This window comes from Trematomus bernacchii, unplaced genomic scaffold (assembly GCF_902827165.1).
Source record: "Trematomus bernacchii unplaced genomic scaffold, fTreBer1.1, whole genome shotgun sequence".
Taxonomy (NCBI): domain Eukaryota; kingdom Metazoa; phylum Chordata; class Actinopteri; order Perciformes; family Nototheniidae; genus Trematomus; species Trematomus bernacchii.
The window spans coordinates 2,757,595-2,782,532 of record NW_022987685.1 but is presented as its reverse complement, the minus strand read 5'-3'; the positions used below and the strand labels follow the sequence as shown (position 1 = coordinate 2,782,532).

General features: G+C 40.5%; 1 protein-coding gene across 9 annotated transcripts in view; it reads right to left on the bottom strand.

Annotated features, from left to right (window-relative positions):
• Nucleotides 1-2,004: 2,004 nt before the first annotated feature.
• The window catches only part of LOC117487928 (sodium/potassium/calcium exchanger 2-like), a 40,162-nt gene continuing 17,228 nt past the window's right edge, over nt 2,005-24,938 (bottom strand). For 5 of the 9 annotated variants that reach the window (XM_034136705.1, XM_034136708.1, XM_034136709.1 and 2 more), the window contains 9 exons: nt 23,959-24,067; nt 21,000-21,014; nt 16,388-16,438; nt 13,594-13,692; nt 9,916-10,001; nt 3,909-4,043; nt 3,724-3,813; nt 3,207-3,373; nt 2,005-2,516 (listed from right to left, as the gene is read on the bottom strand). In XM_034136705.1, coding sequence (XP_033992596.1) covers nt 2,267-2,516; nt 3,207-3,373; nt 3,724-3,813; nt 3,909-4,043; nt 9,916-10,001; nt 13,594-13,692; nt 16,388-16,438; nt 21,000-21,014; nt 23,959-24,067 — 1,002 coding nt within the window. In that variant the 3' untranslated portion in view covers nt 2,005-2,266. The remainder of the gene's footprint in view (nt 2,517-3,206; nt 3,374-3,723; nt 3,814-3,908; nt 4,044-9,915; nt 10,002-13,593; nt 13,693-16,387; nt 16,439-20,999; nt 21,015-23,958; nt 24,068-24,938) is intronic. The other 4 variants (XM_034136710.1, XM_034136714.1, XM_034136711.1 and 1 more) reach the window with 2 other exon arrangements.

Sequence of the window (24,938 nt, the reverse complement as noted above, 5' to 3'; positions counted from 1 at the left end):
CATGCACACGTAACAGTTTAACATATGAGTTGACAGAGATCATAGCTTACTTTTACCATTTGCAATCTTTGTCAGAAAACATCACAAAGACCTACTGTTGTGTAGATGTTGTTTTCTAACCTGAACCTGAACAGTTTACAGTGTAAAGTATGCTAATGAGATGTTGCTCAATAATACTAAGGGCCTTATCATTGTCCTTCTCCACCCACTATGTCAAAAAAAAGAGAAGAAAATAAATAAAATACATGTGTGGTTCTGTGTATATTTACAAAGTAAAACCAATGAGTTCTTAGTGTTTCTTAATGAATGGATGCATAAAAGTGAACATTATATCGTTGGTCTAAGCTCAGCTGTACAGTCAGTGGGTAACCAGCCCAAATTCCTCGCATGCATTTCCCCTCACACATTCAGAGAATCTATTTACTATTATGTTACAGTCACTACGCTGCTGTACAGAGGCTGTGTTGAGGTAAAGAGGGTGTTTCTGACCAGCTCTATAGGAAGGGGGTCAGAGAAATGTCGCCCACGTCAGACAGGAAGGACAGACACTAAGGGAGGGGGAGGATGATTCTCTCCACACACACACACACACACACACACACACACACACACACACACACACACACACACACACACACACACACACACACACACACACACACACACACACACACAATATTGCTGTTAAATTTGTGATTTCCACATTCTATGTAGCTTAAGGAGTGATTATGATTTCTATTTCCAGTATAAAACACAGTTTGGTGTATTTCTTTTTCTTTGCAGTTAGTCGCAAAATACTGGTAGTATAACCTCTATAAGTCATAGATAAATATAAGGAATGGTCATTGTGTGATGACTTTAAATGCAGGTTGCACACATGCACACAAAAGCACCTTGGATTAGAAAATAAATTGCACAAGTTTGATAGATATCATTGACCATACATGTTGACACTTTCTACATAGAGACTGAGCACTGGATTGCATTAAGAAGTTATGAACATGTCTGGAAAAGTATACATTTTGGTATACATCTTCTTAAATGTTGATTGGTATAATTCACCTCCAAGTGTCTATTTTAACATGCAGTTGACTCCTTTAACTACGAGCGCAGGAGCGTGACTAGCCGGTGAGTTGAGCCCAGTTCTACTGTGAACAAAGCACTACACATTGACTAATCTAAATCAACCATGACGCTTAAACACTGTTCACTTTTTTTTCAAATGTATTATTTTGACATTGACTTCATTACGGAGCTTTAATGATCCTAAATTACTCATGCCTTTTTTTTTCAACCAGTGAAAGATATTGAAGGCTAGCATATATTTTGGGAGGCTAAAACTTCAATTTAATTTTTTTCTTTTGTAAGTCGGTGCGTGTGAAGCATGGAAAGTACTGCACAATCAGAACGTGTGTTCAGTGGCAAAAGAACAAAAATAGGAGCAGATTGTCAAGATGGCTCTACTTTACCTAATACTGCTACAGTACATCTAGTGCTACTTCTATATATTTCATGAAAATGAATCCAAAAATTAAAAAAAGAAGAATCCTCTGAAGAGACATTCAGTGGTGAAGAATGACGTCCAGCAGGGGAGAGGGAAGCTTCAACGCAGACTGAGCGCATGATGAAATTGCAAAAAAATAAAATAAGAAAGTTTGTCTGCCCAGTGAGAGTGCTTCCTCCTTTTCGAGTCTTTTAGCTCAACGCCACGTTGGACCTCACAGGCTGCCGTCTCCTCAAACTCTTCTCCACTCCTGGTATCAGCGTCTGTTGTGTGTGGTCAAATGTGCTCACAATGTCAGCTCAGCCACTGCATTTATTATTAAGAGTTTAATACAGCGCCCCCCCCTCCTCCCCAAAGTTCACAGGAGGTCATTCTCCTCAACCTACCAGGCGTGGCCTTGATTTCAGCTCGTCTAGTGACACTAATGGCATGCATAATGCTTCTATATTTGGCTGATAGACCCATAACTCCCCCCCCCCCCCCCCCACCTGCCAATTAAATAATAATACAAAATAAAAATCCACTATGCTAAACCAGCCAAGCCAAAGTCTTGTGCCATTTCCAACCCCGCCCCCACCACCACCTGCTCTTTTTAAAAATGTTTTGTATTATTTTTCTTGTCCTGTCGTCCTTCTTCTTCTTTTATTCCTGGAGTAAAGTATCACACGGGTCGTGGGGTGGGGGAGGGGGGGCGATGGCAGACATGGAGGGTGGTGGTGTCGGCGGTGGTTGTGGCGGTGACGAGGGACAGAAAGTGGCTCCTCAGATGGACACGGGACAGGTGAGGACCTTGTCCTCCAGCATGACGCTGAGCACCAGGAAGACGAAGTACAGCATGAACATGATGAAGCCCAGCATCTTGCTCATGCGCCACTTACAGGCGGCGATGGAGATGATGACGAAGAGGAGCATGATGAAGAGGAGCACAATGGCGCAGAAGAGGCCGTTGGAGCTGACTTTCACCGGAGACATGTTGTTGATAAAGGACCACAAGAGCCAGGGGAACGGCAGTCTGCGAATAAAAAAACACGTTCAATAAAGCTTCGTGTTGTAAACAATGACTAGGTTAAGAAGACAACAGTATGTACAATTACGAATGTCACAACTTAAATTATTTTGAATCTAGATTTCTTTTTCTGTTGTTATGAGAATTCTCACACACAGATAATATGATTCTAATTCTAAAAAGTCTAATTTGACAATAATTTAGCTAATCAAAGAGCAACTTAGCAGCACCTGCCCATCATTTGATTTCTCACCTTGCTTCAGTTAATAAATAATAATAATAATAATAATAATAATGCATTCTTTTCTAGAAACTCAAAGACACTTTACAGAGTAAAAATTCATAAAAACACAATTAAAACAACACACTTAAAATATATATAAAACACAACATTAATTACAGACATACAATAAATATATAAATAAATAAAGGGCCTAAAGTTGTGCATTAAAGGGTTTTGCCTGTACCTGCCACTTACACCGTTGTTACATCGCAATTATATACTGTGGGAAATATAAATAAAGCACAATACAGCCTGATTACATGGGTAATCGCCATTTGCTTGCACTGAAGTTACCTTCCCCCAACTAATCCTTATAAAAAAAAAAAGGAGAAGGTAAAGGCCGTCAATGGTAAGGAGAAAATAACATATTCATATAAAGAAAAATGTAATCATGTAAGAGGCCCTGTGCGTACCCTACTGTAATGTCGAAGATGTTGGAGCCGACGGAGCTGGAGACAGCCATATCCCCCAGCCCCTTGCGTGCCACGATGACACTGGTAATGAGGTCAGGGATGGACGTTCCAGCTGCTAATATAGTCAGGCCCATAATCTCCTCCGTAATCCCGATGGTCTCTCCAACCTGCAAACAAAACAAAAAAGGAAAAAATAAAATAAAATAAAACTAAGCTTTGGGGTAAATAAAAACCTAATCTTTTGTTCTAGCTATTTCCTTGTGATGATTAGGAGCTGATGGAGGTGATAAAAAAGCTCTCTGTTTTGAATAATTATGTATGAGTGGGAGGATTAGACAATATGGTTTTGTTTGAAATGTCAAGGATGGAGAAACGAGACAACTGCATCTTGCTTTGTTTTTTTTTAAAAGGATTATGTTAGGATTTTACAATGTTCTGTCGTGATCACGCTACACCCAATTCGTTTTGACAATGTCATGTACAGGGGGAGTGAGTCTGTCTTTGGGAAAGTATGTACCTGGTGAGCCCACCACACCATTAAGTAGGAGAATGCTGCAATCCAGCAGATGGCACCGATGAAGGAGATGGGAAAGAACCTTTTGGCAGTCTGAAAGAGAAGAAACACAAAACGAGCTCAACACTTCTCCGTCTCACACTGAGGATTCCTGTTTTCCATGTGTGAGGATAGACTGTCTCACACACCGGCTTCCTGACGTCGGGCAGCGTTAACCACAGTGGGAGGACGATGGGAATGATGAGGAGGTACGTGATGCGCTTGTGGCAGGAGTCGGGCCAGGACAGGCTCAGAGGCTGGTCGTCCTCCTCCTCATCCTCAGCCTGAGAGCAGAACACAAACAATACAGGAGAGGTTATAAAACATTCATCAGGATTGGTTGTTAAAACACAGAGAATTACAGTTTTAAACAGCCTGTAAAGTTGTTAACAAACACGCGACAAAGGTACTTGATGGGTTTACATAAAGATCATGGTTTGGATAAAAAATAATGATGGTTAAGTTATGTAAATTTAAAAATGTCCAGCTGAAGAACATTGCCTGCCTCTGACCCTCCCTCTCTTTTACTGCTGCTGAAACCCTCATCCATGCCCTCATCCCTTCCAGACTCGACTACTGCAATAGCATACTCTACCGTTTGAGTTTACCAAACACAATCCCCAACACAAACTGCAATACGTCTTCCACAACCTCCACTGGCTCCCAGTCAAATACAGAATCGACTTCAAAATATCGCCCACCACCTTCAAAGCCCTGAACAACGTGGCCCCTCCCTGTCTCTCTGACCTCGTCCACTGTCCCATCCCCACCCGCTGCCTCAGGTCCGGAGATGCAAGCACCGTAAAGACCACCAGGACTAAGCTTCGAACGCCCTCCCTATACACATCAGACAATCAACCCCCCTATCATCCTTCAAACAAGCCCTCAAAACCCACCTCTTCAAACTGGCTTTTTCCTTGGAACCCCCACCCCCCCATGTCATAACTCGAAAAATGCGCTATATCAATTAAATGTATTATTATTGTGCATATATATATATATATAAATAAAACTAGAGAGGAATCATGAAATAACATGAGGAAATGCACATCTGGAATAAAGAAACCTTAAAGGCTAATAAAAGGGAACCTAAAATGAGGCCTATATATGTTATATACTTTCAAAAGGACACGAAGCAACCCATTTTTTATGTCAAAAAGAATGAAAAAAATACAATGTGCAAACAAGAAACTAACCAATAAAGAAAATAACTTAACACAAAAATTACAATAAACATTTGACCTGCCTTCTGAAGGACTGACTTAAAAGTGGATCTAAGAACTTGTTAAAAAAATACTAAAGGAACAGAGAAGTGACATTTTAAGAAATGTAAATACCTGGATATTTATCTGAATATTATTGATGTCAACTTTGTTAAATAACTCCAGAGTTTGAAAAAATGATGCCATTTTAGCCTTCAAGCTTTATTTAGTGGCGATTCTAAAAAAATGTGATATTTAATAATGTGTGGAGACGATATATAATACAGTGTAATCACTTGGTGTTTCATTTACCTTACCTTTAGCTGAGTCAGGCTTTTTGCATGTTCCTATAGGGATGTCGGAAAAAGTGTCTCCTTTAGGGTAACATGTCTCATTGGGACACACCTCTCCATAGCAACTATCTGGAGGGGTGGGTAGTGCAACACAAGCGTACAGGAGGCCTGCAGAAAATGGAAGGCAGGAACTGGAAGTGCATGTGCTTTTTGCTCAGCGGTGACCTTAAGACAGAGGAGTGTGAGGAGAGTGATTGGGGAGATTGCAGCGAGCCTGAGGGCTACAACCCCCCCCCCCCCCATCAGTGCTGAGGCTGGCTGCGGCGGCACACCCTCGGGGGGGCTGATTGGACCTGCCACTGGAATGCCAAGTGAGCCAAAGACTGTCACCTCGCTGCAGATCAGCCTCACAGAAACAGTCCAGAGATGACAGATTCTGCAAGAAAGACTCTAAATCTCCTTTTTATTTAGAGCATTATCTGTTGTGTCCAGAGGTGGGAAGTAGTGGAGTACAAATACTTCGTTACTGTACTTAAGTACATTTTTCTGGTATCAGTACTTTACTCCACTACTTTACTTTGACTTCTTACATTTTGAACACAAATACCTGTACTTTCTACTTCTTACATTTTGAACACAAATACCTGTACTTTCTACATCTTACATTTTCAAAACAGGTTACTTTAGTTTTAATCTGTGTTTAGTGGCCTGATCATTATTATTTAGAGTCATTGCGTGCCTATTGATTTGAACACGATCCGTGTATCCATCATTTCCTGGTCTTCTCTAAAGAAGAGGGACCAATGAGAACGTTGTCATGTTGCCGTTGTTCAGCATGGAAACATTCATTAGCTAACAATGACATTATTGTTCTATTAATATAAAGGGAGGTCAGGTACTCTTTAAAACAGTTTATGGGTACTTTTTACTTAAGTACATTTCGAAGCCCATACTTCTTTACTTTTATTTGAGTAAAGAAGTTTAGTCAGTACTTCTACTTGTACCAGAGTATTTTTTACACGAGTATCTGTACTTCTACTTGAGTAAAGGATGTGTGTACTTTTTCCATCTCTGTTTGTGTCCACAGCAGCGAAATCACTCTCTACTAAACAATCATACTTTAAAACAACAAAGCCTTCTGAGAGTGGGAACATAACTTGGGTCCCTTTGTATCCAATTATACAGGATGGTAAGGAGCCACGGGGACCTGCGGAGAACAGGTCCACACATGTAGATCCACTGAAGACCTCAAATGTGTCTCTTGCCCTTTTGAGAGTTAGCCAAGGTGTAAAAATAATATTTACAAACACACACACACCACAGAGAGCGATGCTGATAACAGATGTTCGCTCAGTAAACAATAATTGTCAATCACATTATCGGAGCAGAGAGGAAGGCAGAAATCTTTAAAGAAGGCTACTGAACGAATCGTGAATCACACGGAGCCTATCCTGCTGTGACAGCCACCGCTGCTGAGTATTTCACGGTAACCTTGGTAATCAGAGCCGCCAAACAAAAGGCAAAGCTTGCATCACTTATGCTCTACTTCTGATTCCCACCTCTCCATATCCAGATGGCTGCATTGTTATATGTTAAAAGGCCTAAAACCCAAAAGCCTGAGGCAATAAATCCATTGCTTATCATACATGTGGAGATCTAAGAGGTTTTATCAGGGTTGACTGCAGTGTTTGGAAGCTAAACTTGGTCATGTGATCTAGCAGGAAGTGATGCAGGATGTTGCTCTTTGCCCACAGCTCTTTGATGGATATGTTGACAGCATGCAGGTGAGCGTTTCAGGCCGACGCTGCACACTGTGAGTCTGTCATCTGTCTATTTCTGCTCTCCCCTGCTGAAGAGCCCCATGGAGGTTCTGCTGCTCCCTTTCTGACTTGGTTCCCAAATGCCAGCTCCTCGGGGGCCTTCCTGCCCCGCGGGGCCTCAGTTGGCAACACCGCCAACTCCGAGCTTAAAGGCACTGACTTTTACCAGAGCTGCGAGGGAGGCGTGACATTTGCTATTTTTCTTTTTTAAACCTGGAGGCGTGTGCTAAGTAGAAACAAAGCTACAAGAATTGAAATCGACATGAAAAGTGTGAGCAAATGAGCACATCACAACATACATTTTTTGATTAAATGTGTTTTTTCCAACTAATCTGCCAAGCGCTGTGACGATTAATCAACTAATTGATTAGTCAATAAAATAAAAAGTCATTGCCAACTCTTTAGATCTTTGAGTAGTCGGAAATGTGCTTTTTCCTGACATAGAGGCTCCATATAATTGATATGAAATCTCATATTATTTAGCAAAGCAATCAGATATTCATGATGTTACTTCCTCCCCAAAATACATAATGCCTACACAGTGTGTGTTTTTACTGAAATCGTTTTAGTTCAGAGAGGAGCTCGGATGAGTCACAAATTCCTGTTGGTTGTGATCTTCTCAGAATGTTATTTAAAGACCCGATTACGGGAGCTTTACACTCATACATTATTCAAAATGTGTGCTGAAAGTAGAAAATCCTGTCGTATATGTTTTACAGAAAGACAATTTGCTGCGAATCCTAGGCTGAATATATTTGTTACTTTTATGAAAAATGCCCGTTTGATTTGGGAACTATTGCAGTGCGTTTCTGTCAGCACAGCTCTCAAAGCTTTTAAAGTCAGCTGCTGCTTTTAGTTTGACCTTATTCCCCAATCTTGGTTGCCAAGGCATCCAGGAGGAATTGAACAATTAGCATGACGGGCCTCAGGCGGCATGTGAAGGTGTGAGATGCCTCCAGCTACTTCCTGACTGACACACACACACACAGGTGCACTGTGGGACACGCCTATAAATATATAAACATATGGGAATTATGCCAATGAGATCTTCCAAATCCTCTGAATCACCACCTGGAATATTCTTTACCATATATCAGCTTTTCTGCCTTCACCTGAAGAATATAGTCTATCATTTTCCTTATTATAGGCACACATATTTTCAGCTTCAACGCAGTGATGACAGTTTTATCTTTAAAGACTATGATTATGGAAAGAGTGGGAGATCAATGCGGTCTTGCTGCAGTATATCGATACACACGCGGTCATGTTGCGACTTAGGGCTTCTCTTCAGCATTTTCTCCTGCAGTCTATTCTGAGAGCGTCCTTAATGCTCCCTCAGCAGCAGACATGCAGCCGTACTCAGGGGGGGGCATACAGCGGTCTATAAATACAAAGTGCTACAGTATACATTTTTTATCTGTGTGCTGTAAGGCAAAATGCTTCAAAGACTGGGCTTTGATTCAAAGGGTTGTGCAAGATTAAAATCCACCTAAACGCAAACATTTAACTAAAAACTCGTTTGGCTCGTTTAAAGTTATAAACCTTGGGATTTCAATGCAAAGTTAACGCTTGATACTATTTATTTGCCCTGCTATTGCCATCAAATGCATTCATTGGTTACCTATCTATATAATAGTCTGCATGGTCAGTAGAGAGTGCAGTGCACCATTCCTGGCTGTCATTTTCTGCGAGTGTATAGTGTATAACTACAATGCATTGTGGGTGATAATACACAACTGGAGTGACCACCTTTGTTGACTCGCTCCCTCAGCTCACAGAGGTTCACACAAATGGGAGACATTTCCGAGGGGGAATGTAACAATGGCAGCGAACAGCAAATCAAAAATATTATTAAGCAACCATGCCAACATTAATTACATCTGAGTTTTTCAATTTTAACTGTATTGTAATATTATATTTTACTGTACTATGTATTATTTAATTTTTTTACTTAAATCATGTTTTATAATTATTTGTGTGATAGAGATTATGCAATGTTTTTAGTGTTTGTTGATTGTTATGTACCTATCTAAGGACTGCAGATGGAAATGAGCTATTAGCTAAATTCTGGCATAATTCATCTCTTCTCTTTTCTGAGATTAAAGTATTTTTATGCATGGTCCTTGTTGAAATAAATACATAATAATAATAATAATAAAAAAGTTTGCAATTTTTCAGAAAACAGATATTTTTGGTTGAAAATACAACTTTTCACGCGGTGAATGGCAGCATGATTCAGTCTGTGTTAGTCAATGAAAGAATCCTCCGCCCCCTCTCCTCTCAGTGTGCCACTTTGAATCGCTGCCCTTTCTCCCCGGGACCGTCTGCTGGCCCAGTGGGTCGCTGCGTCCCACCATCATCGCTCATGCCAGCACCACTCCTGCAGTTGCCATTTTCTGTGTGTGTGTGTGTGTGTGTGTGTGTGTGTGTGTGTGTGTGTGTGTGTGTGTGTGTGTGTGTGTGTGTGTGTGTGTGTGTGTGTGTGTGTGTGTGTGTGTGTGTGAACACCCAGCGGCGGGGAGCAGCAGGTGAGTGAGGAGTGTGATTACAGAACTCAGTGGAAGGAGGCGAGTGTTTGGCAGGTCTGGCTGAAGATGGAGGATCTCGTTCCGAGGGCATGCTGGGAAATTATCAGCAGTAGTGACCTGTGCCGTAGTCAATGCATCCATCTCACTCAAGGTGGAATGGATGGAGGGCATAAAATATCCATAAATATCCCTCTGACTTTGATCCGTGCCTCTTACCTTTGCTGCCGAGCTGGTTAGTTTGATAGGAGATATTTTGGGGGAAAATATGAGATATATTTTCAACACACTTGAGTTTTTTCATGTGATTTCTTACCGTTTCTTGACCTTCTTGAACTGCGGTGCCGTTCATGGGTGGTGTCACTTCCACTTCCACGCTGGAGCTGTTGGGGAGGTTTTTATCTGTGGGAGATATGAGAGATAATTGTGTAAGTGAGGAGCGTGTAGAGCAGGGATCTCCCACACGTGAGCTACCGGTAGCTCGCAAGCCCTCAATAAGTAGCTCGCGGGGGCACATAAGAGCGGGAAATGTATCAAATTGTTCTGTGTGTGTGTGTGTGTGTGTGTGTTTGTGTGTGCCAGGTGTGATTCACATGGGGGGATGGGCACATAAGGGGGGGGAAAACACATCTAGTGTATGCGTGTGTTTGTGTGTGTGGATATTTGTGTGTGTGTTTTATCTGATCGGGATGGTTAACAATTCCTTTTCTTTATGGCGGTCATTTTTGACCGGGAACACCATGGGTGTTACAAAGTTAACTAAATCATCCAAAATTCAATGAAAGTGGTGATCAGCAATTGTATATGTTCAAATGTCTACTGTGAAGGATATCATAAAGCCTTAATGCAATCGAATGTAATACAAAAAAGTTATGATTGATGAAAGTAGTAAATCGGTCAGATTTGACCCGAACACAACAGGAGGGGTATAGTTGTAAAAAATAAAAGTAAGAAATCATTCCAATGTGTACTATAGGAAAGTAAAATAAATAAACAGTTTAAAAGGGGAGTGATTAGTAAAATAAGCATAAATAAAAAGAAAGAATGCTAACTAGGTAACATAAGATAAGAATAAACAAGTTGAAATGATTTGTTATTGGTTGTGATCATATTCTAAAGATGTTTGGATTATTGAAAAGTATACAGCTCCCTTTCATCTGAGTGTTGAGAGCTGTATCCATAAATTCATGTTGTGCTCAAAGTGCACCAGATTGATGCATTTCACTTCAACATTAAAAAAAACATCTTCCCGGGGGAGCATGCCCCCGGACCCCCCTAGAGGAGGTGAGGTCCCACCCCCAAATAAAGCAGGTTAAAATAATTAAATTGTATACATTTTCTTTTAGTAAACACTGAAAACGGGTCCCACAGACCCAAACAGCACACAAAGGTTAAAGGTCAACATATATTAAAGGTGGGGTAGGTAAGTTTAAGAAACCGGCTCGAGATACACTTTTTGTTATATTCCATGGAATGCTCTTAACATCCCGATAGCAATGAATATCTTAAGTGCTTTGACAAAAAATCCATTAAAAAATATCATCTGTGGAAGCCGTAGTACTGTAAAAAGCACGACCAATCATTTCAGCCGGCCCGGCTAAAGTAACTGGATGGCCTACCTGCCTGTCAGCCTTCCATCTGTGCACAAACTGATCTCGTGCCCTCATTGGTCATGTGAGCGTTTGTGTGTGTTGGAGGAGGGGCTCTGTAAGGAAGTGGCAGATTTTCTCTGGTTGTGTATTTTCAAATTCTAGCGCACTCGAGCCGGTTTCTCAAACTTACCTACCCCACCTTTAATGTTAAAATGTGCTAAATATATACACTGCAAAAAAACAAAAAAAGAGGAGTAAAAGTCGCTCACGACTTGTTTTATTTTTTTAAAGTAGCTCTCATCCTAAAAAAGGTTGGAGACCCCTGGTGTAGAGGATAAAGAGGTGTGAGACAACACCAGCTATGATGCCAAAAGAACAAAAATAATAGCTACAAAATCTATTTTTATTTTCAACTTCTACTGCATTGATATTTCCACCAACCTTACTCCTGATCATTACTACCAAATCATAATTTAATATATATATTTGAAATATAAAAGCCAGTTTGTTCACATAATCCTGAAAAAAGAATTTGCTAATTGCTATGGGAGATTCTTTTTTGGGGTTGTGGGATTCAAAATGTACATCTTTGAGTTTATGTTTTGGCTAAAAAGTGTATTATAGACTTATTAAAGGAGCTGAGGTTCAAATTTCCAAAATAACAATATAAGACTCAATTTCATTATAGGCCATGCTTATTTAACAGCTATTATTAAAATACAGAGAGCCGAAATCCATTTAATCACATGATAAAAGCATAATAACAGTCTAAATAGCTTTAATGAAAGTGTGGATGTGACACATTTAGAAGGATTCTCCGATAGATAATGTGACTGAAAGGTTATAAATAAAGATGGGCTATAAAAACAATAACCCTGATAGTATACTTTCTAGACCTGAAAAGTAAAGTATGCTGTGATGATACCAGTCATGCTTTTGATTAAAATGCTAATATGTTAATGTGGCGCTGTTAGCATAATTTAGCCTGTTGATGAGCATGTATGCCTGGCTTTGATTCTGCCTCTCTGACTACACTGTGGCCTTCAAAGAGCTTCCTCTGGACGCCTGTTTATCCTTCGGTCCAATGCTCTTTGAAGTGAAAAACACATAAATTGGCAGTGACTGTGATTGATTTAAATACAGCTTGAAGACAACACTAGCAATCAATTTGGCAGTTCTTGATAATGTCATGCTTGTTTAACATCGGCCGTGAAGCTCATTAACTGTTTCAGTGGGCAGTCCTGACGAATAATATTAGGAATATATTTTTGGAAATATGAATATTTAAGATTCTTGCCTATTGTCACTCTGATTATGCAAGTACAACAGTTTGAAATAGCTTGAAGCTCGCAAAAAAAAACTGTAAATAAAAAAAGTCATAAAATATAGGAAGCAGAAAATATATATAATTATATTTACGAAAAATAATATAATGTTTGTTACGTTCCCTCCTGGACTAGGGGAACCAAAGGGAAGTAACACAATATAAAATAACCGGGCGAGAGAAAAAAGGAGAAAACTGATTGCTGAAGCCACAAGGTGATGTTTAATAAGCAAAAAGTAAAGAGGGCTCACCAGCCAATTTGCAAAGTAAAATTAAGGTAAACTGCAAACAACTTTCTTATAAAAGAAAGTGACTAAAGTAAAACAATACACAAAGATACACTGGAGCACATCTAATAATTAACAAAACACAGGTTACTAGCAGGCCTCACACAGATATAGAGACACCACACCACACCACACTACTGCAGCCCAGCCTCACTCAACAACAGGCAAATATATCTGATGCCAGATGCTACACAAGCATTGACTCTAGTCTTTCAAATAACAAGCTTCCCCAGATCCTGCCTACCACAAACTTACCTAACTATCTTCTGGAGCGTGCCGGGCTCGAGGCGACTTTAAAAAGGCACACATCAGCGGCCGAAACCCTGAAACGCCTGCCCCCAACAGGGACTAAATCCCCACCCAGGATTACCCCGAAAATAAAAAAGTCAAAATAAAAAATGAATGCCTGAAGGAAGGACTGATTCAGCCCAGCTAGACACTCCCCTATCTAAACTGAGGAAGCTGATCAACAGTAAGAGACTTAAGCCAATGCTACGCTTCTATACACTACTACTACTACCACTAAAGACAATATCAACACTACACAACAAACAATCATTTACTCACTCCTTGTCTCAAAGATCTCGGACGAATTTTTTTTTAAATCCATAAAAAAATGTGATTGTTTGGTCCATTAACCAAATAGAAACTCACATTTGGTATCCTTCAGTTGTTATTTTGGAAATGATAGGACATTTTAAAATGTTCTAGTAGGCATCTTTCAACATTGTAAAGCAGAAATGTTACAAATTATAACTTAAATATCCCAGGAACATGTTGAAGCGTCTTACCAGAGCGGCTGGCCACTCCGTTGGCCTTTTCACTGTCCTCCACTTGGCATTTCTTTTTAGCGATCTTATGAAGGATGGATGCCTTCTCTCGGAATTTACCTGCAACAGAGTGGCCACCGTGGTTAAACGCAGAACAGAGAGCTGCATGCCGCAGCGTCTTCACAGCCTCTCGTCCTCCTGCCAGTCAGAGCTGCTCCGCTGTGACCTTTGACCCCAGGCGGCTCACATTTCAGAAGCACAAAGTGAGGTGGCTGTACACAAAACTGCAGTTCAAACAACATTAAGAGTCAATATGACATTGCATATTATAAACTGATGATCCTGCAATGTCCTGGGTCCTCGGTGGAGGTGAAGCCAGTTCGGGGGGGGGGGGGGGGGTCTCTTGTGAAGATATTCTGGAGGTCACTCCTGTTTACTTACACACATCAGAAACTCACAAGAGTTGTCAGAGGCTAGCTGGGAACTAAAAGCAACCAAAGGGTTTAGCTGGGGACAGCATCACACATCAACAGTCACACATTGGATCATCATGATACTCCTACTATAGTGTTACTTGTACTGGAGTGCCTCCTGATTCTAGCAAAGAGAAATACTGTAGCATGCAAGAGACATCTGCAAGTCAGAGGATTAAATAAATCATTTTGAAATCACTGGAGGTGGTGAATAAATGGCTGCTGATTTCACTTATTGATTCGATAACACTGGACAGATGATGCTGTGTGACGCATATCATCACGACCTTGTTGCTTGCATAAGCTGCGTGATCTCTTGACATCGCAGAATAATGGCCCATGCCATGTGTTGCCTGTGACACAATCACAAACAGTAGAAGAAATATGATACCAAAAGCAAAAAAAAATCCAACATTAAATTAGCTGTTAATATTTGATGGTTAGGTCTCATATTGCATGTTGTTTTAGTGCAAAACCTTGAGTATCGATATTAGTTTCACTGACGTCCTGTGCGCGTCAGTTTTTATGCAATCATGTCCTACTATTGTGATCAATGTGAAAGATTTTTTCCTTCATTTTAGGAGGGCATGACTGATTTGTCAGTGGTTGACTCGATACGTCCTCCACCCGACCATGTCAACACCGTCTGTGACCTTCTGGCGAAAATCATTAACCACCCCAAGTCACCGCCGGCCTTCCTCACGTCTCTTCTGTCTCACTCCACATTTCGCTCCCGTTTCTCTCACTCGTCTGTCTTTTTCCAACACCATTTCTCTCTCACTTTTTCTTTTGGTCGTTTGGTAACACACAGCCCCTCCCCGCCTCTGTCTCGCTTTCAGACACACATGCGTTCAGAGGTATACGCACACATATTTTCACAAGACGGCGTCACACATTTCTCTTCATTGACATCACTCACCTTACACGGTCATTGTCTGCACGTTATGTGCGGCAGTGAGAGTGCGTTTGTGTGTGGGTGTGAGATAATTATCTTGGCTTGGGAATGCGAGTTGGGTTGGGCTTTTTTTAATACATTTCAAAGGAATTCTTTAATGATTAAGAAAACGTCTGTGGCATGAGGTTTCAGTGGGAATACTCTTCTACAGAGAGGGAAGTCACTAGATTAGCAGATAAGTTTGGAAGGTATAACAATAGAAAGTTCAAATATCATACATGATGAACTAAAACATGTATTTACGATTAATACATTTATATATGTTATATAACAGCTAGCCAAGGTACACAGAATGTTCCTATTGGATGAATTCCACTAGATGCTGAAATATGCTAAGCTAGTTAGCTTTAGCATGTGTTAAACTGGGTTTTTTCCTCATCATGCCTGGTTGTTGAGTGATGTGGACTGGTTAAGAGTGTTGAACTGAATTAGCTGGATGTTAATCATCAAAATAGATCTTTTTTATTTAGTACATTAAGTTTAAGCTTTAGCTAAGGAGACTTATTTTACTTAATTTAGTACATTAAATGTAAGCTTTAGCTGAGGCTAGCCGAGACTTATTTTACTTGATATAGCTTTTGGGAATGGTTTCACAATTTCATTTTTTTTATCTTTTACGGCAAACAACAAAGAAACATGAAGGTTTGATTTGCATAATGATGAAGAGTTGCAGAGTCTTTAAGAACAACCAAGTCCAGCCCTTCTTTACACAGCCGCTCATTTCCCCTGCCGGCTCTGCCTGTTACACAACCACTGGGTGGATGAGTCACTCCAGTTTGCCAAATTCAGCAACGTACGTCTTACATGTGCCCCCGCTACTGGTGCAAGTGAACTCAGAGTGAGTGTTGAGGCATGGATGATTCTCAGCAATGCAGATGGGGCCAAAGAACGAAAGAAAAGAAAAAGCAAACCTTGTTGTGTGTTTTCAGGAGATCTCTTCTGTGCATGTGTGGTTTTACCTGCTTGCGTTAAAGGAAATGTGTTCAATTGACCAACATTTAAAAAAATAATCAGTGGCTTTCTCACAAAATCTAATAAATGCAACATATATTCAATTTTCCTTCAAAACATCGTGTTAATGATAACCATAGAAGCACTTCACACAGTAACACACAATATGTATGTACATATTCTCTGGGGAGAAATACATTTAAAAAAGTCAAACAAAAAAGAAAATGAGAATAATTAAAACAAATATGGCATGGCTACCATGATTTGCACTTATGTCAGTGAAATCTCAGAGAGGTTGTCAAACTTTAAAAAAAAAAATGTTGCAAGCAAACAAACAGATGGGGTTGGAGGTGGAGTGTCACGATAAAGATGGAGAAAAACCAAGAGGGATGACAGGAGCTGACTCAAAGAATCAAGTGAAAACTTTCAGGCTTACCTTCCTCAGTCATTGAGTGATAATATTTTAGTTTCCCATAAGTCCCAAGCTCTACAACATCACAGCAAAAGACAAGGGTAAGGCGACGAACAAACAGAGAAAAGGAAAAGAGTGAACATGACAGAACAACACAGGTCCGCTGCTTCTACATCACATACTGCACAAACACTCACACGGCAACACAAGTCTCTCAGAGTCATCACTGCATAAGTGCAAAACAGGGTTGAAAAACAAATGAAATACATTATAGTATTACAGTAACTGATAACTGAAGCCTGCAATTGCCACAGGATAGATCATTATTAGCAAAAAGAAGAAGAGAGGGGGAAGGAGCGGTTGATACTAGAAGACAAATAATAAGAGGTTCATACAATGATATATTAACAAACAAACAGAACAGGGAAGTCTGAAGAGAATTTACTGGGTCAACATGCAACAGAAAGATGAGTCCTCCTCTCCTCTGCACGCACGCGTATTCAAAGACTTGATGATTCGGCGTTTTATTTCCACAATGAAACCCAAACAATTAATTTGATTCCCTTACTGTAGCAGTTCTTGGTGCTACAGTAAATAGGGGGTCAGCACATCTGCATGATGAATTGTTCAGGAATTCAAACCTACAGGGAGAGCTGAACGTGAAGCAGCTGAGCAGAAGACACCGAGGCTCGCGGCCCACAATGCACTTTGTCTCCAAACTGTCTCAAAGGTAGTAACTGATATCATGAGGATTTAATTCTTTATACTTCATCTTAAAGGCCATTATTAGTAGCTTAATGTCTCCTTTTGCAAGCCTCTGTAAGACCAGTTCATCCATAATATAAATAACAATGATGAGCACCAAGAGGCTGTTCTGAAGCTGCCTTTTTACCACATTCAAAGCTTGTAAATAGTCCACCTCTCTTTTTTATACCTCGCAAGTCTTATGTTATTCAGCTATATGTGAGATATGTATGTGTCTCAATCCAATGTTAACTTATTCAAAATGTTCTCATTTACTGTTTGTAGCAATATAGGCAAAAGCAAAGCACTGTAATATATTAACTATTAAATCAAATTCTATGTATTCCATGTAAGAAACAGGAAGTGGTCTACTTTAGCTTGGCCTCTTCTATAAAAGAGAAAGTGGAAACTCTTTCAGTTCTGCATATCACCATAGGTGCCGCCAAATACAACGAAACAGGGATCCGTGTGACTATGACTTAAATTAGCAATTTGTGTAAATGGACCAATCCCTTCTCTTCACAAACAGACATTTCTAGTTGTTCTGCATGTGTGTTGGTGTACAGTACAGTGAGTACCCACATGCACTCACACTAATATCCAACTGAGCCCAACAGTGAGGGCCACTCCCTCACATGTGAGAGGATTATGGTGCGGATCTCATGCCAAATGGCAGCCTTGGCAGCCCTGAGAACAATCTAATGAGATGAAAACACATCCTATTGCAGAGCGTCTTGCTCATCCGCTGCACTCCCAGACAAGTGCCTCAATCCCACATGATTAGGCTGTTTGGGTCTGAAGTGCACCATCACTGTGCTGCCGGCCTCTGACGGAGGCAGCTCTGAGAGCAATTAACCCAATCAGAGCCCTGCAGCCGGAGAGAGGCTGTTGTTGTTTACCAGGGCCCTCTTGTCCTTGGGGTGTGACCTCTAAACCTCTGTTGAGCTGTGTGTGTGTGTGTATATATATATATATATATATATATATATATATATATATATATATATATGTGTGTGTGTGTGTGTGTGTGTGTGTGTGTGCGCGCACACTGTCTGCTGGGGGGTGGGGTGTCAGGGAAATTCACAGTCTGTGCTGAAGCAAAAAGGCTTTTAACATTGATTATTTCCTCCCCCCCATCCAGCAGAGGGTGAGCTCAGAGGGCACGGGAGGGGGTGTGACATGTGTGCCTCTATGTGCGTGTGTGTGTGTATTTGTGTGTGTGTGAGGGATGATGGGTTGATAGGTTGGGGTTGTTCGGTCACAGTTACATAACATGCTGGAGCTACGATTATCCATGGAAATAAATTAAGCAAAGTTTAGGGAGGGATACTACTTATGAAAAGGTTAAAATGTTAACGGTTACTTACATTAAGACGATTTTCATTACAAGTGTTTTGAAATGTTATGTTTAAATATGCAAATGAGTCATTATGTAATGCCAACGTTTGGTGAATTAAGTAGAAATTAAACACCTAAATGTGTATTTTGGACACTTCATACCCACTTGTCCTAAAGAAGATTATTGTCAACAGTTGTATTCCCCCCTTATTAACTGAAATTTAGTTATTTTCTTTGAAAATATATCTTTTATCATAATATGAAAGATATACCAATTGCCTATGAGTTATTTGGCGATGAAGAATATGCTGCAAAGCGTGACTGTGACCTTTACACATCTCTTTATATTTTGTATACAGGTGAAGATGCTACTATTCCACACACCTACCTAAATATAATCTTGAAGTTAGATGTAAAACTTGTTGTTAGAACAAACAATTAAAAACCTACCGCAGAACATCAATGTTTTATATCCGCATAAATGGAAACTATATTGCACAATGGGTTTTAGGTCAGTGACAGGGAGTGTTATTGAACCATGTGATCGATGGTCCTGGGTCACCATGCAGACACCTCTGCTGCTGGTGGTGTGTGTGTGTGTGTGTGTGTGTGTGTGTGTGTGTGTGTGTGTGTGTGTGTGTGTGTGTGGGTTAGGGCTAGGGGCTGGACGAATGGATTTAACTCTAATACTAAATGAATGTTAAATTAATGAAAGTCATGACAGAACAACCAGACCCTGTGTATTTAAGTGTACTCTTCCTCTATTGTTTCCCTTTATTTTTTGCTTGTGTTTGGGTCAACATTACGTCATCACAACCTTACGAATGGTTACCCTCATTTGCCGCCCTTGGCTGATCTCCTTCTGTGCCTTGATTAGAAAACGACCAATAAAACAACGCGCCACATGCCCTTTCGTCTCACCCGTTCATCCAATAAGCGTCCTGTCTGCCAACATGGGTGTATGGCGGTTCACCCAAATGACCTTGTCCTCTCGCTCCGCCTGTTGGGGCCTTCGGTACAATGTCTGCTCACAAAAAAAACTGCCTAGCATCGACCACAATCATGTCCAAGGCCAAATCGGCACAGTGAGCGATCTTTCCAGTCAGCGAGATAATGATCTGCAGGAATCGCCATTACTCATAAATATGTTTACTATAGTTCACCGCATCATCAGAGAGCAGTGCTTTTATGTAAAGGCTGGGATATTTCTTAATTCTGGTATTGTTGGGCAATATATATATATATATATATATATGCCAATAATAACTGCAATATAAACCTGGTTGCTAAATCCTCAAAACTGTTACAGGATGTGTTTTTTGTAAATTATGTAACTTTTTTTATTATAATCTTTTCTTTTTTCTTTTTTGTATGCATGCTACTTAGGTAACATTAAACTGTCTTTGGCTCTTTTCTGCTGTAACAATGTAAATGTCCCCTCTGTGTGACTATTAAAGGTATTCTGATTCTGATTGTTAAAAACCAATGCAACTATCCAAGAAAAAAGAAGCTAGCATGAATAAAATAAATGTAATAATCTCAGAGGCATACGATTAAGATAGAGCGGACATTTTGGGACTGGTTTTGGATTCCGATCCCTAGCGATGGACACAGAGTTCACATCTCAGAGTGATGAATGTTACTGAGGGGACGATCCAAAGGCGGCACGCAGGCGGAATAGTGAGTGCTGTTTTTGGAGGCTTGTTCCAGCATCCACTGAGGCTCAGACAGAGCGAGAGCCACTCCGCCCTACTCTCTTTGTGGTTCAATATTTGATGCCACTCCTAAGTGATATTGTTTGTAGCTCCACACTGATGGAAAAAAGAGATGAGGGCACTTGTGACGGGAACTAACTGTACCAGACTATTAAGATGTTCTCTCCAATGAAAAACATGCAGGATTAAAGAGCTATTATTAAACTGAAGGACGTTCACGGTAACAAGAAAGCTGTTGTTCTTGGATGCTGAATAATATACTGTATCCCCTCATGGAGCATGTGCATACTTTAATCGATAACAGCTTTGTGGGAACAGCTAATTGTGAAAGAGGGAAACAAATTTTACTCCGGAGCAGTTAATCCAGATCTTATTGACTCCTGATGAAGGGCGTGTGAGGAGGACCGAGTGAAAACAGCTGACAACTTTTCACCTTTTGCCCGAAACACCAAAAGTCATGATTGAAGCACAACGTCGTGGAGCTGAGAGACCTGAATGTCCATATTTGGAGGACAGGAAATAAACAAGATTCCTCGTTTTTGGGCGTCCGCCTGTCTCACAGAGAGCAGCAAGACAAAGCAAAAGGAGTTGATAAGAGGAGAGAGAGGATTAAGGATGATGGGGGGAAAACAATGCAGAAATGGTCACAGAGGGTTTCCAGGGGGAACACATCCACAGAAGAGAATGAGCTTTCGGAAGGACAGAGGGGACAGACAGCACAGCGGCGCCGGGGGGACACGTTTACAGGGGACACGTCGGGCAGGAGACTTTCCTCCAGGCTGTTGAAATGAGAATTGTTGGGGAGGGGTGGGGGTACAGAAATTAGAGTAGTAACTCACCAGAGTCAGCAAATTCTGAGGGGACAGTAGGAGAAAAGAAAGAGAGGATGACAGAAGCAGAGAGAACATAAATCCAGGTGATATTGGAGAACAGTAAATAATTGATTCCAGCTGTGTCGAGAGCCCCAAAAAAAAGGATATTTGGTGACCTGTAACTGCCGTGCAGAGAAACAAATTCATGTTATGATGTTATTCTCAGATCATGAGAATAAGAAAACAGTTCATAAGGAGTCGCAGAGCTGTGCTGGGAGGAGGGGGAGAGATGCTGTTATAAATGCTGTTAGGAAGCATGTTGAACGAGCATTTTAACATTGCAGAACAAAAACACATTGGTAATGAGATGGCTTTTGATTACCCACCACATCGCTTGGCACGGTGTTGACTACAATATCCACTTGAGTTCAAACTATTTACCTTTTGGGGTCATTTTTATAGTTATCATTCTTGTTGTAGTTCGATGCATGTGAGAAATACATATTTGAGCCAAAAATAATATGATATATGGGGAAAATACTTTTTTGCTTTATTATCCAGAGTTAGAGGAGATGACTGAAATCACTCTCGTGTGTAACAAGAGGAAACAGCTAGCCTGGGTTTGTCAGAGCAATAGAACATCTTTATGCTAAGCTAAGCTAACCACCATCTGGATATAGGAGACAAAATATCTATACACTTGAGTATCACAATATTATGCTTTGTGATGAGGTTTCGATTCCAAAAAAAATCCACAAACATTTTAAATGAATAGTTAGTATGCATAGGTTTGTTGCAGACAGTGGGTCAGTTTGCACACACATTACTGCCATGATGGTACATGTGACAGTTATAATTGTTTTGATTGTATCAAAAATCTGTGTTTTTCACGCAGGTGGTGGTGAGCTCATTTTAGTATGACAATTGTTCTAAATTAAATATATTGCTTTGCTTATGGTACTGTAATATGTCGCAACATAATATGTATGACATCGAGAGTGGTATCAATCTTGTAATCCATGTCCAGTGAAAAAGCAATTAAGTGTATTTCCCATATTTTTCACACACATGCCCACACACACACTCACAGAGACCCACACACATTCACTTAAGTTTAATTTACCCCAAAAGAGGCCGCTGTTGAAAAATAAAATCTCCTAATTGTGTTATCACTAGCTGAAAGGACGATGTAGTGGGAGGAAAGTATTTGAATGTGTTTGTTGGAAAAGTGTTTAACCCCTATAGGCTCAAACACTCTAACCGCCCTCACTCTGAAAGTCTGACAAATGTAATAAGTTCCCAGCCCAAGCAAAACAACCTCAGACTCTGCTTCGGCTCGGAAGCGAAGGCGACTTTATTTTGAGAAATGGTCATAAAAAATGTATGGCTTGAGTCCTGCCGCCTTCCCCCCCGACAGCCCAGCTGAGCTACACTTAAAGCAGAAGAGCACGGAAGGACAGTTAGCACCGCCTCTCGTAGATGCAGCTGCCATATCCCGGATAAAATGTGGTTTAGCATTAATGACATCAGGAAATGTGCATTGTACATGATCCCACGTCTCACCAATATCATTACGTTTGCTGGATGTGTGAAAACGACCCACATGGACATTTCTACATAATCAGCCCAAAGTGTTGCTTTTGTTCTTTCTGGTAATGAATTCAATCTTCCCGTCATGTCACACTGTAGTCGTTGCTTCAGTGCATTTATTTCCAGTCAGTATTTTGCCAAAAGACTCATCAGTCAAATGTGATATAACATCATGGCAGAATCAAAAAACGGAATTTTGAATCCACTCAAAAATAACACAGTATATGTATTTTGATGTTTTTCGATGCTTGGTGGGATTTGAATTCCAAACCCAAATGCTGTCTTTCACTTTCTGCCGTCTTTTAATCTTCGTGCTGTCAAACAAGCAGTGAATATTTCAGTGTACAGGGCAGGGTGGAGTATTTACCTGCTCTCCGGTACATATACAACAGGCAGCAGCAGCCTCTGATTTACATTATAATCTCCGAGATGGAATACACTCAGAGTTGATGCATGTTAATGGGCACTTTAAAGGCCCGTCTCGGCAACGCTTATTAATCTTTCCTGAGCTGACTCATTCTAGGTTTGGCTTTTAAGGAATGTATAGTCATTTTCGGAGAGCAGACATCTGCTAATGAGATCACATCCATCCAGAGGGGAAATATTCAGGCAGGTCATTGTTCTGAGCTTAGAAATAGGCTCTTCCCATATGTTGTTTATTTCCTGTAGAACTACCACTGATGCTTTTAATCCAACACCACGCACTGTTAATACATTACTATGGAAACTCGAAGGGGAAAAAGGAATAAACACCCGTATTAGTCAGTAAACAGGAATTAGCATTCAACGTTAATATTCATATTTTTAAGCCTTAGGATTCATCGTCATAAGACCTTTCACTAAACAAAGACACTGATGAGAAACCCCTGGTAATGTGCATTTTTCTTTCCCCAGGTCTCACAGCATCATTAACATATTCCTCCCCTGTGCCGAGCACTGACACTGCTGTTTTACATTTCCTTCAGCTAAGCTAATAGGCCTTGATGTTGGATTAAAGTAGAATGATCTTCCACCTCAGCTCTGACACAGCACCGCGCTCCCCTGGTCTCTACGGATAGGCTATTTTAAAGAATAATCATTTCTGTGTTGGCACATAGGTGCTAGAAGGACAAAATGTTAATTGTGGAAACGGCAGATACATGTATAAAAGTACATTTTCTATTTGAACTGTGGACTAAATTAAAACTTTGCCAGAAACAACATATGGAGCTGACAATAAAATGTGAGATTAGGTTCAGGATATGAACATATGTTATGTGCTTAGTTTTCTGACAGTAAAGGTCATGGATTTTTGGATTCCATTCACATCCAGTACATCTGAAAGAAGTTTTGTAAGAGGAAAAACCAATTGTCAGACGTATCTTTGAAGAGTTTTCTACGTGTGTGTCTGACTTACCTTCACTTAAAGGGTCCAGCGTGTGGATCATGAGCTGGAAGATGCTGTTCCTCATCAGGCTGTTGTGCAGGGAGGCGGAGCTCCCCCCCCTCTGAAGCCGAGGCCGGGCCTGTGAGAGGAGAAACAAGCTGTCAATCGAACGTCCTGCTGCAGCAGACTGGTAACACTTTCTATTACGGCCACATCTGTACTTATGCCTTAAAATGCGTTATAATCTCTTTATAGCACTGTTTAATATTCATAATGCTTTGAGACAACAATCATAACAGGATAAAAAACGTCAAATATCGTAATGTCATGACTGCAGGTCACTCACAGAGGGATCAGCATGTATTATATTTCAAGTTGTTGGAATAATTACATTAATAATGTGTTGTTATAAAGCATTATGAACAAATATAAGTGCTTATAACTTTAACTGTACGGTGCAGATTATAAAAATAATGTGAGTCTTGTTAGTATGCATCATAACATAACTAGACGCATATTCTAGCATATCAATAAGTATGTTTATAACGCATTATAGACATGGGCGGCATAAAAAGTGCTACCCAGCTTTTAACCTCAATAATAAATACCTATCTTTATTCCAACAACTAGTTCTTATGTCTGTCATAAATCAAATATGCTGATATTAACATCAGTCTATCAATTGTAAGCACTTTACTCCAGCCATTATTAATCCAAGCCGTCTGGAATATTATTCCCTAATCCTCTTTTGCATAAAACCTCGCAGCATCGCAGTGTAACTATCGTAAAGTGCCTGGGCTTCTCAAAACCCAGAGTTACGAATCCAAGCCAAGGTCACTCCAGCAGTTTGGGCTGAACTTTGGGACATTTGGCGTCGTTGCAGGCGGCAGCTGTTTGGAGTGAGTCCGCTTTTGGCTGCGCACAGTTGAGGAGTAGGAGGTGTGAGGTGCTAATTCACAGGCCTGTATGGGTGTGAACGGGAGGAAGGAGAGACAACGCTTCGCCGTGCC